The following is a 17162-nucleotide window of genomic DNA, read 5'->3' as shown; positions in this document are numbered from 1 at the left end:
CACCTGACACACGCTGTTGCTGTTCTACTTGATGACAGTATATTCGTTTTGATGTGTACTATGTTTCTTTGCTGTGCTATGTTTCTTTGCTGTGGTATGTTTGTTTTCAGTAATGTTTTCCAATTATTGTTGAGCTTTTTCAATGTTTAAACACATTCTTCGGCAATATGTAGTGTTACGTCATGCCAATAAAGCCATTTGAATTGAATTGAGTTGAATTGAATTGAGAGAATTTTGAATTTTACAACAGCTCGTTATTTAACAAGAAAAAAAAAACTAACAATGAACAATGACATCATCAAATATAGTCACTCCTTTACATTAACATGCACAAAAGAGTTGAACTTCCATCACAGAACCAAGATCAATTCAAAGAGAGAGAGAGAGAGAGAGAGAGAGAGAGAGAGAGAGAGAGAGAGAGAGAGAGAGAGAGAGAGAGAGAGGGGGGAGAGGGAGAGAGAAAGGGAGAGAGCGAGAGAGAGACTTTTATGCATCTTCGTGTCTGTCTGTCTGCCTAATTGTTTGTTTGTGTGTGAGAATGAAAGACGACAGAGACAGAGAGGGAGAGACAGGGAGACGGAGAGAGACTTTTTTTGCATCTAGTGTCCGTGTCTGTCTACCTGTGTTTGTTTGTGTGCGAGAATGAAAGATGACAGACAGAGACAGAGACAGAGAGGGAGAGAGAATTGAATTGAATTCAGAGAGAGCAAGAGAGAGAGAGCGAGAGAGAGAGAGAGAGAAAATATGAGGATAAAAAGACTTTGTGAGAGATAAGGGGAGGGGAGCGAGAGACAGAGAGGAAACCAGATAAGAGCGAAGTCTCATCCTACTCATTTGTCCAAGACTTGGAACAATCTCTTCTGTGCTACTTTGATCTCACGTAAAATGAAAAGCCTTTTTTCTTCCTATTAAGCTACGACGGTGAAGGTTAAAGGTCAATGAAACTTGGTCTGCAGGTTGTCTTTGATATTAGAATCATGTTCCGAGTCATCCAGTAAAAAATGATTCACATCAGTCAAACCCTGATGTGAAAGTAGGCAAATGGTTTAGGCCCAGACATCATGCATAATAGTTAAAAGGGTAAAACCAAATTATTAATTACTTTATATAACCTAAACTGGGCGCTAGCTCGTCTGGCATTTCCAAAGTAGGAATCAGGAGAGTTAGGAGAACTTTCCAGAGCTGCTTGCCCTTTTGGTGAGAAGTCTTCCCTGTGTGGTGTGATTTATTGAGAGGCTGGGATAATCTGTCTGCTAGAAGGACCTGGCCGAGAGAGGACAGGGTGGGATTTGTGATCCAATAGTTGTTTTGCAATGAGGATTTTGAGGAAAAATTAAGACAAACATTGTTTGTATATCTATATATCTTTATCTCTCGCTCTCTCTCATATGATACCACATATACAGTTCGGCAAGTTCAACCGTCTTTTTCTGCATAAGTGCGAGCGAGCTGCAATCTTTTTCTGCTGTCAGAAAACATATAAATGCTGTTGGCGATTCGTTTTCAATCTCCTCCCCGGCGGGATTATTCCCGCGAGCAGTAATTTGATTATATTTTAAAAGGGCAAAGATGGGGATGGTGAGGCGAGACAGGACTGATGGAATTTCTACAGACTTGTGATATCTCACACTCAGCCGAGCCAAGATCCACACAGAGCATAACAGGGCCCTTTTAACTGCTGAACTATGGCAGGGAAAAATTGAAGACAGGGCAACTATTGTAATTTGAAATTGGCAAGCCGGGAAAGTTTCTGCACAATCAGTTCTGTGCAGTCTGGAATATTTCATATGGATCTCTAATGCATGCTGACATGAAATATTGCCTGTAAAATGAATAAAACTAACACATTGATCAGCAAGAAAATCGTGCTTCCAACGTATTGGTTTGAAAAATGAAGCTCCCATTTTGCTTTGCAGAATTTTATGCAAAGATTCAGCTGTATATTGATGCATCAAGTAAATAGGTTGGTAAGACACTTGGGAAAATTCTCATGTCTTTTTTTCGACACCCCCCGCCCCCCTGCGCTTTTTTCTCCCAATTGTACTTGGCCAATTACCCCACTCTTCTGAGCCATCTCGGTTGCTGTTACACCCCCTCTGCCGATCCGGGGAGGGCTGCAGACTACCGCATGCCTCCTCCGCTACATGTGGAGTCGCCAGCCGCTTCTTTTCACCTGACAGTGAGGAGTTTCACCAGGGGGACGGAGCGTGTGGGAAGATCAGGCTATTCCCCCCAGTTCTCCCTCCCCCTCGAACAGGCGCCTCGACCGACCAGAGGAGGCGCTAGTGCAGCAACCAGGCCACATACCCACATCCTGCTTCCCACCCGCAGACACGGCCAACTGCGTCTGTAAGGATGCCCGGCCTAGCCAGAGTTAACAAAATTCTCATGTCTTTCGTGGTCCTAAAACTGTCATCTTTTTACTTCTTCTGTTTATTTCATTTTAAGACACAATTTTTCATTCATTCGTCATAAAAACTGCTCCATGCCGCAAACATTTCTAATGAACAGACAATAAATTTCCCTGTTTCTTGTCGGCTTGCACTTGCAGATCACCATCGTATTGAGGAACTAAAGAAGCACTAGGAAAATAATCTGAATTTGCTGTCTCATGAATGCAGTCTTCGCCCGTCAGCCCACAGATCTGTCCACCTCTTCATTAATTTCACTAAACTATGTGTTTTGCGTCCCAGGTGGACTTGCTCTTAATGATTCACCAAAGGCATGTAAACAGTTCAGTCACAAAGGATTGTTTCAGACTGTCAGTGGAAACGACTGTATCGTCTGGCAAATAAGAGACACCTGTATAGGATTAAGCCTTGTTGCTGTGTTCAAGACCGCATAATAGCATAGTGCAGACTACATTCCCAATGAGATTTACTGCATACTGCAAAAGTTGTTATTAAGCATTTAGTTTACAGTTTACCTAAACAGTACATCACATTACTATGACCTTTAGCAAGCTGTTATCACTGGCAAAAGACTCAACAAAATGGCAAACACATTCTGCTTTTGCGGGCTATCCAGCTTGCTAACTACCAAGTTCAAGTTCAAGTACTTTATTTGTCACATGGACCAAAATACAGAGTAAAACATGCAGTGGAATGAAAGGGGGTACTCAGTCTGTCACTGTGTGAAAAAAGACATGGGCCTAGTATATAGAGATAAAAGACAAAAGATCCATGCATTCTTAAGTCAAAATAAAACAAACAATAAATAAAAAATAAAAACCTAGCTGTCTCAAGTATGTGAAAAGTCGTATATGTCTCTTACCATGTCTCTTACCACGTCTCTTATGATCAACAGAGTTTTAGGATTACGGTAACTTTTACTATTTAACTCAAACCGCCTTATACTCGCCCTCCTGTGTCGCAAAGGAGTAAGATAATTTTATGAACTAATAATTTCTTAAAACATTTTAGAAGGCAATTTTGTGAAAATGACCAAGATAAATTCACACAGATATACCAACAGGCTAAATCATTAATTCATGCACAGTATCTAAAATTCCTTTAAAGGCTTCAGTTTTTTAAAAAAGCAATTGAATATTCATGTGTATAAAGTGACTCCGTTGTCCATCATCAGTAGCTGCACTGACCAGACATTACGCAAACACAATGAAGTTGTGTTGTAATTTAACAGTGGTGAGCAGCATCACATGGCTGGACATCACCTCTGGAGCAGTGATCAGCAGGTTAGCTGTGTGGGTGGGTGCACTCCTTTATTTATCCCCCAATAAACATTAGTGCTGGAGCAAATGTGTGCTTTCATTTTGTATTACATGGACAGGATTGAGCTTTTATTACTGCTTTTACAATTTATTTATTTATTCATTTATTCTATTTTTCTCCCCAATTGTGTCCGGCCAATTACCCCACTCTTCTGAGCCATCCTGGTCGCTGCTCCACTGCCTCTGCTAATCCGGGGAGGGCTGCAGACTACCATATGCCTCCTCCGATACATGTGGAGTCGCCAGTCGCTTCTTTTCACCTGACAGTGAGGGGTTTCGCCAGGGGGTGTAGCACGTGGGAGGACCACGCCATTCCCCCCGGTTCCCCCTCCCCCCTGAACAGGTGCCCTGGCCGACCAGAGGAGGCGTTAGTGCAGCGACCAGGACACATACCCACATCCGGCTTCCCACCCACAGACAACGGCCAATTGTGTCTATAGGGATGCCCAACCAAGCCGAAGGTAACACAGGGATTCAAACCGGCGATCCCCATGTTGGTAGGCAACGGAACAGACTGCCATGCCACCAAGACGTCCCACTTTTATGCTTTATGCTACCGGAAAAACGGCCCACTGCAACAAGCCAAGCACACACACCGGTCACTGGTAGCACTTATACTGGCAAAAGGACCAGACAACAGAAATGCACATTGAACTAGAAATTCAAATTTTATGACTGTATTAGAGAAAGTATGCAAAACCTAAGGATAAGGTAAGGTAGGGTAAGGAGGACTGGGTACCAATGAGAGAGAGAGAGAGACAGAGGATAATCGGGGGAACAAAAGTTGGGACAAACGATACCAGCATAAAGATGAAGACAGACAGGCAGACAGATAAGACTGTCCATCTCACCTGATGCAGGGCCGTGAGGCCGTCTTCGTTGCAGAGGTCTGGACTCACGTTGTTCTTTAAAAGGTAACGTACTGATGGAGAAAGAGAAAGAAAGCGAGAGAGAAAGAGAGAAATATAAATGTAGGTGGAAGTCTTTAACCAATAAATCAACACATCAATCAAATCAAATCACATTTCACCGACCACATTAACTCTGTGGACAACCACATCAAGTTTACCAGGGAGGAGGTGAAAAATGACAGGTTAACCTTCTTAGACTGTGAAATTGCAATTGGTGATGGGACATTTGATTGATGTTTACCGTAAACCAACACATACTGATCAGTACTTAAGGTTTGATTCTCATCATCCATTGGAGCACAAACTAGGAGTCATTAGGACGCTGTACCACCGAGCTGACAACATCCCCACTAACACAGCAGCGGGGGAAGGGGAGAAAGCCCACATTAAACATGCCCTGGTTAAGTGTGGTTGTCCTAACTGGGCATTTGTCAAAACCAGGAAGATGCCCAAACAGTGCACCAGCCAATCGAAGAGAGGAGAACGACAACAGCTGCCTAAGCGTAAACCAGTGGTGATTCTGATGTGGCAGGAGTATTGGAACAGTTGAGACGCGTATTTTCCAAACACCATGTCTCTGTTGCTTTCAAACCCCAAAACACGCTGCGCCAGAAATTGGTCCACCCCAAGGATCAGGTCCCCCGGCACAAACAGAGCAATATAGTGTACGCTGTTAAGTGCCAGGAGGATTGCCCTGAGTTGCACATCAGGGAAACCAAACAGATGCTGACCAAGAGGATGGCACAACACAGAAGAGCTAACGCGTCAGGCCAGGACTCCACAGCCTACACCCACCTAAAGGCCAGTGGCCACTCTTTCAAGGATGAGGATGTCCACATTCTTGATAGGGAGGAATGCTGGTTTGAACGGGGAGTCACAGAGGCCATCTATGTGAAGAGGGAACAACCATCCCTGAACTGGGGGGAGGGGGGGGCTAAGAGTATATCTGTCATCATTTTACAATGCTGTGATTGCAACTATTCCCAAATCCTCCATGAATAGTACACATGGCCATTGAAACTCTAGTTAATGGTCACGACTATTTGCATATGAAACCTATCGTTGTTTTCGGTTGTTATGCCGCTGTATTGTTTATAAGGGTGGGGATACCTGCAGTCAGTTTATAAGGGTGGGGGTACCTGCAGTCAGTTTAGACTTCTTGGAGAAGCGATGCTGACTGGTTGTTTAGCTGATCAAACATGCTGAAATGGGGGACCAGCGGGGGATATAAATGTACAATAAAAACCCCGTGTTCTTGTCATCCCACAGATTAACCAAAGGACGGAGAGTTATTATAAGCATTTCTATAATTAATAAAGATTGCCTTTGCGTACGGAGAACCTGAACTCCACTTGCAGATTAACTCTGTCTAGGACACATTAGCATACAAAATCCCTGTGTTGCATACCAAGCCTGCCGACAGCACAGGTTAAAAAAAAAAAAAAAGGGAAAGAAAAAGAAAAAGAAAAAAAAACACTGTGCTTTTCCTGTTACAGAAAATTAGTTTTGAACATTTTGAAGAGAACTGTAATTTGAACATTTACATTTTTTCCTCTACCCAGTTTCTAATTAGTCATTCAAACAAAAGTTTCCATTCCTACTATATCAATCCCAAACAGACTACAACGACAGGGTGGGGATCTGCAATGCGGATTAAACGGTAGCTTTATCCATCCTACCCCAGTTACATTAGTGATCAATCCACCATCCATAAATTACATTGTGTCATCAACCAATCTATCAAATTATCAGGGATGTGCCACGATGTTATCCAGCTGACCTTGGAAATGGGTGGGTGGGTGTGGGGTTTGATGAAAGGATGAGGGATGAGGGTTGTTGTTGTTGTTGGTGGTGGTGGGGGGGGAGCTGGTGGGGGTTACAGATGATGTAATCATGCTTTTGGATTAAAAAAATGTTCCCTCAACAGATAAAACCCTCTACCCAAAGCCTAATTCGGGGAATATCAACCAATACTGGCCCTGTCTGTCTGATATGTTGGTCCCCATTGAGAGGTAAAGACAGCACATGGACTTCATTTCTGAATCATTACCCTTCTTCTCTTCTTCTCTCAATCATACCCTATTTTTTCTACTTATTTATCATTTTTATTTATTTATTGCCTCACTTGCTATTATTACACAGAAACAAAACAAACCAGCTGAAAATAAAACCCAGGCTGGGCAAAAAATAGGGATGAATCAGGGTTTAGTGCAGTGGGCTCTTAGAGAAATTAAAGAGTCAAGGGGAGATAGAGAGAGAGAGAGAGAGAGAGAGAGAGAGAGAGAGAGAGAGAGAGAGAGAGAGAGAGAGAGAGAGAGAGAGAGAGAGAGAGAGAGAGAGAGAGAGAGAGAGCGCGAGGGGGTGAGAGAGAGAGAGAGAGAGAGAGAAGGGGGATAAAACAAGATTTAGGATGATAATTTTGGCATCTGTCCCATGGACAGGCATTATTGATGGTTCTTCACACATGAGCTGGACACACCACACACATATTCATGTACACTCGTGTGCACGCACATGCAGATGGACAGACAAGCAAACACACAAATGGATAGATTAATACATTAATGTCGTACACCAATGGAAGTGTATCTGAAACCCCACAAACCAGATTCTACTACACTTTTTGCTCCCAGCCAAATCAGCCATGGCCAACAGCTCTCTCTGTCCTTTATCAGCATGACTGACAAACATCCCACTATCTCCGCCCTAGGTTTTTAAGACCAGCTCTGGCGTTTTTGTGAATGAGGAAAAACCTTCACAGGTGAGGAATTGGGAACACCTGAGGAAGAGCATAGAAAGGGGGGAAGGAGGGGGGGTCCCTCCTCCTCCTCCTCCAGGATGGCTAGACGTGCAAAATACTCGGTGCCGAGGGAAGAAAATGAAGGAGGAAAATGAGGTAACAGATTTAGAAATTTAACTATGAAAAAACACTTAATGACAGTAAGTGACAAAGCACTGCAAAGCAAACTCCCCAGCCAGTCTCCTCCTTCAGCGGCCCCTGAACACCTCGGTCACTAGCAGCATTCACGCCTCTTTACACCCCGACTGCAAAACAGCCTCGGGTGATTGATTTTCTTAAATCAAGTTTCCAAAATGGAAATAAAAAGCAGGCAGTGGGGACTAACTGGTCTCTGGAGCAGCTAGAACTCGTCTTTAACCGTTTGTGCATGCCAGCGGCAGAACATGCAGTTAAAACTACATTTTGGTCGGAGCCCTCAGACACAAGGGAAGATTTTCCCGATACGAGAGATTATTTGATACAATAATGCACTTTCCAGCCGAGCATTAGGAGCGCTGTGCAGTAGAGGTTTTCAACCTGGGTGGAAAAACCCAGTCCAAGCCAAAGGAACGACTGAGGGATGCTGAGATGTTTTAAAGTGGAAGCAGATGTTTACATTCAGCGGATGTTTTTCGTTGTTCTTCACTTTGCCTCTTCGCTGCCTCTCATTAGTTGCAGCCTGCATGTAAATTAAATATCAACCTGAGCAACAGAACACCAAGACGTTACAGGACAGGACATTAAAAACATACATGTTTGGGTTAATACGCAGGTCAGTGCTCCCGACCAAGGCAATGGCAAAAGAACTGGAGTTGGTCCCGGGCCGCTGCACTGCAGCTGCTCGCTGCTCCTATACAATAGGATGGCTTAAATGCAGAGGATCAATTTCCCCGTGGGGATCGATAAAGTAATTCTTCTTTTGCAAGGGCATTTTCAAAAACATGCCTGGGCCCCAAGGAACAATTCTGTGATTCTCTATTCATCCCCAAAGGAGATCTTTTTTTTTTTTGTCACTTGCACTCCTCCAAAGAGAAGGCAATATTCAAGTTTCAGTTCAAGTCGTGTGGATTAACGCAGAGTTTCGGCGTCTAGTCTATTTTCTCCTCACGCAACATGTGGCTTTCGCAAAAACACACTGGAAAAATGCATGTTATAAACATAAATGCTTCATATCTTCGATCCAAATATAGGCCCAAGCTTCATGCTGTACCATCTAGCCTCGTCTCTTTTTGTGGTTATTGGCTGTTTATTACCGACATGAGCAGCAGTGAAATTAGATAGCAACCACAGAGATCATAAATGTCCAATCTCCTGTACAATACCTTTCCAAATGAAAATGGTTTTATGATTGAATTATCTAAATGAAAAAAGATGGCTAATCATTTCAGGTTATACAGCCAGACAGCCAGACAGAGAGACAGACAGACAGACAGAGACAGGGAGATAGACAGAGACAGACAGAGCAAGAGAGAGAGAGACAGAGACAGACAGACAGAGAGAGAGAGACAGACAGAGACAGAGAGACAGAGAGAGAGCGCGAGAGATGGACACAGAGAGAGAAATAGAGACTTTTGACTTAAAAAAAAAACAACTTTAATACAATGTCACAAGTTTACAGCAGCTTTGACAGAGAGAGCGGGAGACAGAGACAGACAGACACAGACAAACAGACAAGAAGCTGCCACTCTCAGCGTAAAACCCGTTCTGCATTTTGTGTTAACCCAGCATAGGAGTATAATAATAATAATCATCATCATCATTACATTTATATAGGGCTTTTCGAGACACCCAATGCGCTTACAAACAAACCAAAATTATATGGATTTATAAGACAAATGAGAAGAAAAGAAAGAAAGAAAGAAAGTGTCTTCATATAAAGGAATATCGACTGGACAAAGCAATGACATGATTAAGACAAGCACCTTTATAAAGAGTGGAAAAGAGAGGGTGTCCAGGTAGCGTAGCGGTCTATTCCGTGGTCTACCAACGCAGGGATCGCCGGTTCGAATCCTCGTGTTACCTCTGGGTTGGTTGGGCATCCCTAAAGACACAATTGGCCATGTCTGCGGGTGTGAAGCCGGATATGGGTATGTCTCCCTGGTCACTATACTAGTGGCTCCTCTGGTCAGCGCCTGTTCAGGGGGGAAGGGGGAACTGCAGGGAATAGCGTGATCCTACCATGTGCTACGTCCCCCTGGTGAAACCCCTCACTGTCAGGTGAAATGAAATGGCTGGCGACTCCACATGTATCGGAGGAGGCATGTGATAGTCTGCAGTCCTCCCTGGATCGGCAAAGGGGGTGGAGCAGCGACCGGGACGGCTCAGAAGAGCGGGGTTAATTGGCTGGGTACAATTGGGGAGAAAAAGGGGGACAACCAAAAAAAAAAAAAGAGTGCAAGAGAGACAAAAAAACAACAACAAACAAAAAACCAAAGGTCAGTCATAGGACAGTGCTCTGGTAGGGGGTTGAATCAAGACTCTCTGGATGAAGTACAGTCTTCCTAATTATGGCACCGTCCTATTTATTTTGAGTGCAAAAAGGCAAAAACACAGCTGGGAACATTATTTAGCAAACACATTATTTGTTCATACTTGAATAAATGTGAAATATTCACAGCCTCGGGGCTATTCTACGGCTTTTATGCATTCCTCAAATAGCAAGTGAAGACGCCTGGAAGGGGCCGAATAAAATCATGTACCCACATCAGGGGTTTGGTAGGAACTGTTGTGCTTTTAATTTCTTGAGGTGTTGCGAAGCCCAAAATGTTGGTATGCTGCCATGCTGCATGATTAATGACAGCAAAGCCATCAACCACCTGCCTGTCAGCAAGCACTACAGCTTCACCCACACTCAGCAGGATCGAAATACACACACACACACACACACACACACACACACACACACACACACACACACACACACACACACACACAAAATAATGTTCAAAAAAGCCCAAACAATGTAGACACACACTGATCGTCCAGTGGGCTCTCCATACACACACACATTCATGATCACTGTGCAGCGTAGAAGTGCAATTGCTTTCAGGATAAGAATGTTACCATTAGTGGTTATCTAAACAGGAATTAAAGGTAAATTGCCCTTTAATTTCCACCACTGTTTTACTTCAAGGATGAAATTGCCAAATAGAAAAGGCACTCCCTTGCTCTCGTTCACAGAAAACAAACAAAAGGTGAAACTTGACCTTCTTGCACTCAAACTCAACATATTTCTAGCGTTCATTAACGTCACACTGCAACACAACCCAGGAATGTGGTATTTCCAATTGATAACTGTGAGGAAATTCCTTTCTGCAAAGCCTTCAACATGGAGGCCAATGTGCATCAGCGGCTGCAGACTGGCACCCCTAAAGCAGACTAGGGATTCAGCACCTTGCTCATGAGCACGTCAGCGGGGTAGTTGCTTGCCTGCGTGTCACCGAAATTGAAGGATGATCTCTCTGCTGGTTACTAGGTCATCCTACTCTGCCAAATATGGATCATATTTCCTCTTCATGAAGAAGATTGATAAGATTTTTTTTGTTGTCCTTCATGAGGAAATTTGCTGCCAGATCCTGCACATCAAAATACAAGTTTACCTTACTTCCCATCCCTGGGAATCTCCAAATCAACCAATCAATCAACTGATCAATGAATTAATCAAACTTTATCTAAAGATAGAATAAGTAGGATTTGTCGGTTGTGGTTTGTAAAGACAACATCCAAAGTTGCCCCCCCCCCGGCTCAACGACACCAGAAGGACACGCCCCCTGACTGCAGTTGCCAGAACACATCCCGGTGTACAGGCCAACTCTGTGTCGCTCTTCGTTCCCATCCTGTCCTTCAGGGCTCGCCAGCGGGTGAGAGCCAACCCCAGCCAGGTTCACTCTGGTTTTGGAACGAGCTTTGTCTCCTTGGCGTTTCGCCTTGCTATATTTACATCTTTTCAGCGCTGTCACCGTCGTTGTCGTAGCTTCTTCTTGGATGTGTGCTTATGATCCTGATCTGGCACTGGGTTGCTGTGTTTTTGTAGAGTCCCGCTGCCCAAAAGGTAACGCCCAGAAACGTCCCATACACAGCAAAATAAGAAAACGCCGGCGGAGGACAGGGTCTCTGAAGATACAGACACCACCACCCATGTCTAGTTGGTCACTGATTTAGGGCAATTATTTTTGTATGAGTCTATACGTTGGTGTTTTTTTTTTAAGGAAAATCCCACTCGTTCTACCTTTAAATACCACATTTTTTACGTTGGTGTTTTTTTTTTAAGGAAAATCCCACTCGTTCTACCTTTAAATACCACATTTTTTACTCTAAAGTGCATTTTAAAATGCACAAAGCGCACAGACAAAAAAGATTATTATAAAAGAGGGGGAAAAAGAGGTTTAATAGTTGCTGTTGAAGTGGCTGCTTAAATTCAAATTGGAGACTATTCCAAGGTTAAAGGTCCATATACACAGAACGCTGTTTTCACCTCGGTTCAGATGGCCACCACGCACAGGAAGCGCTGGCTGGACCAGCAAGACAGCAGCCAACCTGGGGTGTTTGTAAAGACAACAGGCACCCCACAAGACAGCGGTTGATGTATATTTATGATCGACAGCTACGTCAGGTTCCTGCACATCACACAACGCACTAGCGGCTGCCCACTGTTCCTAGCTACATGGCTAGGATGGGTTAAATGCAGAGAAAGACTTGCCCCACGGGGATTAATAAAAAATAGTAAACAAACAAATGATGCGCCTCACTGCTAACAAGACACAGGAAGCAGGCCGTGTAACCTCACAAGCCACAAAGAAACAAGGTGAATAACTGTGCTAATAGCTTCTGCATTGCATTGTCGACGAGACTTCAACAGAAACAGTGTTGTCTTGGCAAGAACTCGTGAGAAAATGTAAGCCAAGATGAAAATGTCTTAGCAATACAGAGACTTGAGTTAGATTTCTATGGCCATACTTTTTTTTTTAATCCTAAAACATTAGGTGGTACGCACTGCTCGTTCATAGTAGGTAGGGTTGGGTGATATTGACGACATTAAATATATTTTTCACTGATTACCTAGATATCAATAACATGACATTAGTAATGTGGATATGATGACAGAGCAGGTACACGCATTCATCGTTCATTTCACTCGAATAAGTTCCCAAAATTGCATCAAATTTATTGTGATGCAGCTTTTAAGACCAGCTATGATAACATTCAATTTATATCACAATATTACAGCAACCAAAATCCCAGACAATATCTAGTCTCATATCACAACATAGATATTGCTCTATGCTGCTAATGAATAGCAAGTGTCCTTGTTCCTATCCTGGCCATTCTGTGTGGAGCTTTATCCATATTCACGAAGAAGAAGGCACTTTATTCATTTTCCGCATTTAACCCATCTTATGCTAGGAGCAGTGAGCAGCTGCAGTGCCCAGGAACCAACTCCAGTTCTTCTTTCCATTGCCTTGGTCAGGGACATGGACAGGAGTATTAACCCTAACATGCATGTCTTTTTGATGGTGGGAGGAAAGCGGAGCACTCGGAGGAAACCCACGCAGACACGGGAAGAACATGCAAACTCCACACAGAAAGGACCTGGGACGGCCTGGGGTTCAAACCCAGGACCTTCTTGCTGTGAGGCAACAGTGCTAACCAAGGGGCCCCGGTGCTGCCTATCCATGTGGGTTTCTTCCAGGCCGGTTCCCTTTCACACTTCAAAGACATACATGTTGACTGAATTAGAGATTCTACATTGTGCGAAGGGTGAAAAACAAGCAACGTGTACACATAATAATAATAATACTAATAATATGATCATGATAATTATTGCACTTTTCTAAACAAGGGTACAAAGTGCTTTCTGAAACAGTATGAAAACATTAAGCACTGTATAACCATAAAAATAGTAAAATAAAACAGTAAAATGTGAAGACGATAAAATAGATAACACAGCAGAGACTAAAAACGAGGGGGATAAAATAAGGAGATAACCAGTATCTACCTGACTTCCACCCGGTCAGCATATATTGGGATGGCTCCAGCCTAGTGACCCTGATTTGGATTTAGCGGTATGGAAAATATCTGAATGAGAAAAATGAACGAATCGATGACTGGATAAAGTGGCGTGGTCCTCAGGCCTGGATGTAGTACCACAGTAACAAATAGGGTGTTTACTACATCAGCATATCAGAGAATTATAAGAAACATAAATTCCTAGTAAAATTACACTACATTAACCTTCTCTGATTATCTCAGCTAAATGAAATGTACTAAACTATCATAAGCCAAAGTCAAAGTATCTTTATTTTCCCTTGCAGGGAAATTAGTTTGCAGCCGGTATAAAGTAAGTGGCAACCAAGAGAATAGGGATAAAATCAAATTCAAACTCTTCCTCCCTAGAACAGAAGCAGCATAAAACTGGCCAGCAAAACTGTATTTACAGAAAGTATTTGGCCAAGAGCTGGTGCCCTCAAGTGAATAAAATGGAAATTCAATTCGCGGGCAGCTAAGATTGTCTGATTAGATAGGAGAGATCTAATTACCGCACGATGATATTTGAACAGTGCTCTCCATTTTACCATGATTGAAATAACTCAACCGTTGGCAGTTTTCCACTGAATAATGATGCTACGTTATAATTTCAATTCAGGATGTTTGTCAGGCTCACTACCATCTGCATCTCTGGATAAAGGCTACCCTGTCAGTGTCCAGTTCCCTTGTCCACACATCCTGCTATTAATCTCCATTAACTACATGCTGGCGTTGCATACACAGAGCATTGACTGTGCCTGTGTTTGTGTGTTTGGTGTGTATAGTTATTTTTGTGCGTGCATGAGATTATGTGTGTACACCAATGCGTGCATTTGCACACATTTATGTGTGCGTGTGTTCATGCATGTGCATGCTTGTAAGTTTTGGTTTGCCTCTGTGTGCCTGCGCCTGTGTAAAGTGGCCAACATATTGCCAATGCATAAGCTTCTCCTACTTTCTCCACTGTTTGAGCACAAAGAGGTAATGAGGTGGGGACTGCAGTCTTTTGGTGCCTGTCAGAGGCAGATGTCAGATATCTGAGGCTCCTCTGGCCTTGCTGCAAATAGTTGTATGGGCACCTGTATGTGCACACACAACAAGGGAGAAAATTAAGCATTCTGAAATGTAAATGAAATGCACTGGAAAACCAGAGGTGTGTACAGAAGGTGAATTAAACAAATGTGCATACAGCTACTGAGACCAGAAGGCATTCAAAAATATAACACACATACATAACCACAAACACATATACTGTGATGTATGCTTAGATATTGGACAGTTTGCAGAAAGGCAGACCAGCAGACAGCTGCTTGCTTCCAACACACAAACAAATTTAGCTGCACAAAATGTATGCCGTTAGATCAAATTGTTCACTCTGCAAGATGCATTAGTTCGCTTGTTGAACTCAAAGTGGGGGCCCCCAGGGGGCGCCAGGGGGCCTCAACAAATTGGAGGGAGGATGAGGGAAAATGCTAAAAAAAAAATTTACAAAAAATAAAATCGAATAATGCCCTGTGATGGCCTGGCGGCCTGTCCAGGGTGTCTCCCCGCCTGCCGCCCAATGACTGCTGGGATAGGCTCCAGCATCCCCGCGACCCTGAGAGCCGGATAAGTGGTTCAGATAATGGATGGATGGATGGAAAATCGAATAATTATTATCATTATGTGTATTATTATAAAATATAATTTATAATAACATATCGAAATCGTAGTTGCCATGTCCATCTTTCTAAATGCCTGCCAGTCAAAACACCATTCATCACTGACAAACAATGCAGAAATATTGAATCTAATGGAATGATTTGAAATACGTATGTAATTGTTATTACATTATAAAAAGTAAGGAACTATAACCAGAAGTGGGGTTTTTTTCAATTTATTTTTTTTACATTTGCCGTAGTATTGTCGATGGGTTTTTAAAGACATCTCGCAAAAGGGGGAGCCCTGGCCCGAAGCGAATGCTAATTGGGGGGCCTTGGTATAGAAAAGTTTGGGAACCCCTTCATTAGTTTGATACCTGCATGAAATGCACAGAGATGAAATGGGGATGAAAACTGTGTGATAATAGTTATTATATAACCCATGGATAAGTGATATATGGATAGTAGGGAGGACAGAGAAAAGAGGAGAGCAAGATGAACAGCTAGGTTTCAGAAGACACTGAAGGAACTATCGTTTCATCTGGTTCACTTTTTCTGTATTACTGGTTGTTTTCATCTCACTATATTTTCTCTCTCTTATAGTTCACTCCTGGTCTAATAATACCTATGTTGTTTTCATCAGTGTTCAGCGGAGGGCTTGCAGATCTGTTGAATGCTTTTTGTTATTTGAATAAATTTCTACAGTAAGAACATATACATGCAGACTCATAACCTGATTGTGATGCAAAAAAATGCATTAGAAAAGACTGTCGAAATTTGACTTCATGTATAAATCTTTATGTAATTATCTTTACTGAGGCAGAGGTAGAAATTGACTGAATAGGTGACAAGTGGCACTTTCCAGCCTATTTGAATCACTCGTTAATATTATTGGTGTATGTTATAGCTGTTGTGCCCTTGCTTAGTTAGAGACCAGTATTACTGGTGTCTTTTACTGTTGTGTCCTACCACTAGCACTTGATGTGATATGCACTAATGGCGAGGCATTGGCAGTGTGCTTTAACCTTTTACTGTCATTTCCTCTTGGCGATCCAAGGCGTAATTACACTAAATACACTTGACATGACATACTACTACTACCACTTTCAGCTGCTCCCATTAGGGGTCGCCACAGCGACTTATCCGTTTCCATCTCTTCCTGTCCTCTGCATCTTCCTCTGCCATGCCAGCCACCTGCATGTCCTCCTTCACCAAATCCATAAACCTCCTCTTTGGACTTCCTCTTTTCCTCTTCCCTGGCAGCTCCAAAATCAATAATAATGATAATAAATCAATCTTATATAGCGCTTTTCTAACACTCAAAGTTGCTTTACAATAAATGGGGTGAAACAAGACAACAGATAAACATAACACAGACACACAGGTTTTCCAGCGTGGATGGGAAGGGGAGGCTACGAGAGGGAGAAGCGGCAGCCACACACGACGCCAGCAGTACTCTCCCACTTAAACAGATACAAAAGGGCAAGAAAAACAAAAACCAACAGCACTGTGGACATTGATTTTCAGTAGGGGTTTACTCCCGTAGCCTATTCTTCCCCCGAGGTATCCTGACGTATATTCAGCATCCTTCTCCCAACATACCCAGCATCTCTCCTCCACACATGTGCAAGCCATCTCAATCTTGCCTCTCTTGCTTTGTCTCCAAACCGTCCAACCTGAGCCGTCCCTCTAATATACTCGTTCCTAATCCTGTCCTTCTTCATCACTCCCAATGAAAATCTTAGCGTCTTCAACTCTGCCACCTCCAGCTCCACCTCCTGTCTTTTCATCAGTGCCACTGTCTCCAAACCATACAACATAGCTGGTCTCACAACCGTCTTGTCGGTGCTTCTCTCTTTCCTCACTACCAACCTTCCCTTGTGCTGGTACCCTTCTGTCGCAAATCACTCCTGACACTCTTCTCCACCCACTCCACCCTGCCTGCCTCTCTCTTCTTCACCTCTCTTCAAAGTAATGCCTCGTTACTTTGAACAGCTGGCCCCAAGTATTTAAACTCACCCACCTTCGTCACATCTACTCCTTGCATCCTCACCATTCCGCTGTCCTCCCTCTCGCTG

The 17162-nt window shown here is 43.1% G+C and overlaps 1 protein-coding gene across 2 annotated transcripts in view; it reads right to left on the bottom strand.

The window, feature by feature from the left end:
- ppp1r16b (protein phosphatase 1, regulatory subunit 16B) overlaps positions 1 to 17162 on the bottom strand; it is a 126576-nt gene that overhangs the window by 32519 nt on the left and 76895 nt on the right. For both annotated transcript variants that reach the window (XM_056274801.1, XM_056274802.1), the window contains exon 3: positions 4582 to 4652. In XM_056274801.1, the coding sequence (XP_056130776.1) occupies positions 4582 to 4652 (71 nt within the window). The remainder of the gene's footprint in view (positions 1 to 4581; positions 4653 to 17162) is intronic.

Source organism: Lampris incognitus, chromosome 2 (genome assembly GCF_029633865.1).
Source record: "Lampris incognitus isolate fLamInc1 chromosome 2, fLamInc1.hap2, whole genome shotgun sequence".
Lineage (NCBI taxonomy): Eukaryota > Metazoa > Chordata > Actinopteri > Lampriformes > Lampridae > Lampris > Lampris incognitus.
This window is presented reverse-complemented; position numbering and strand designations above follow the sequence as displayed.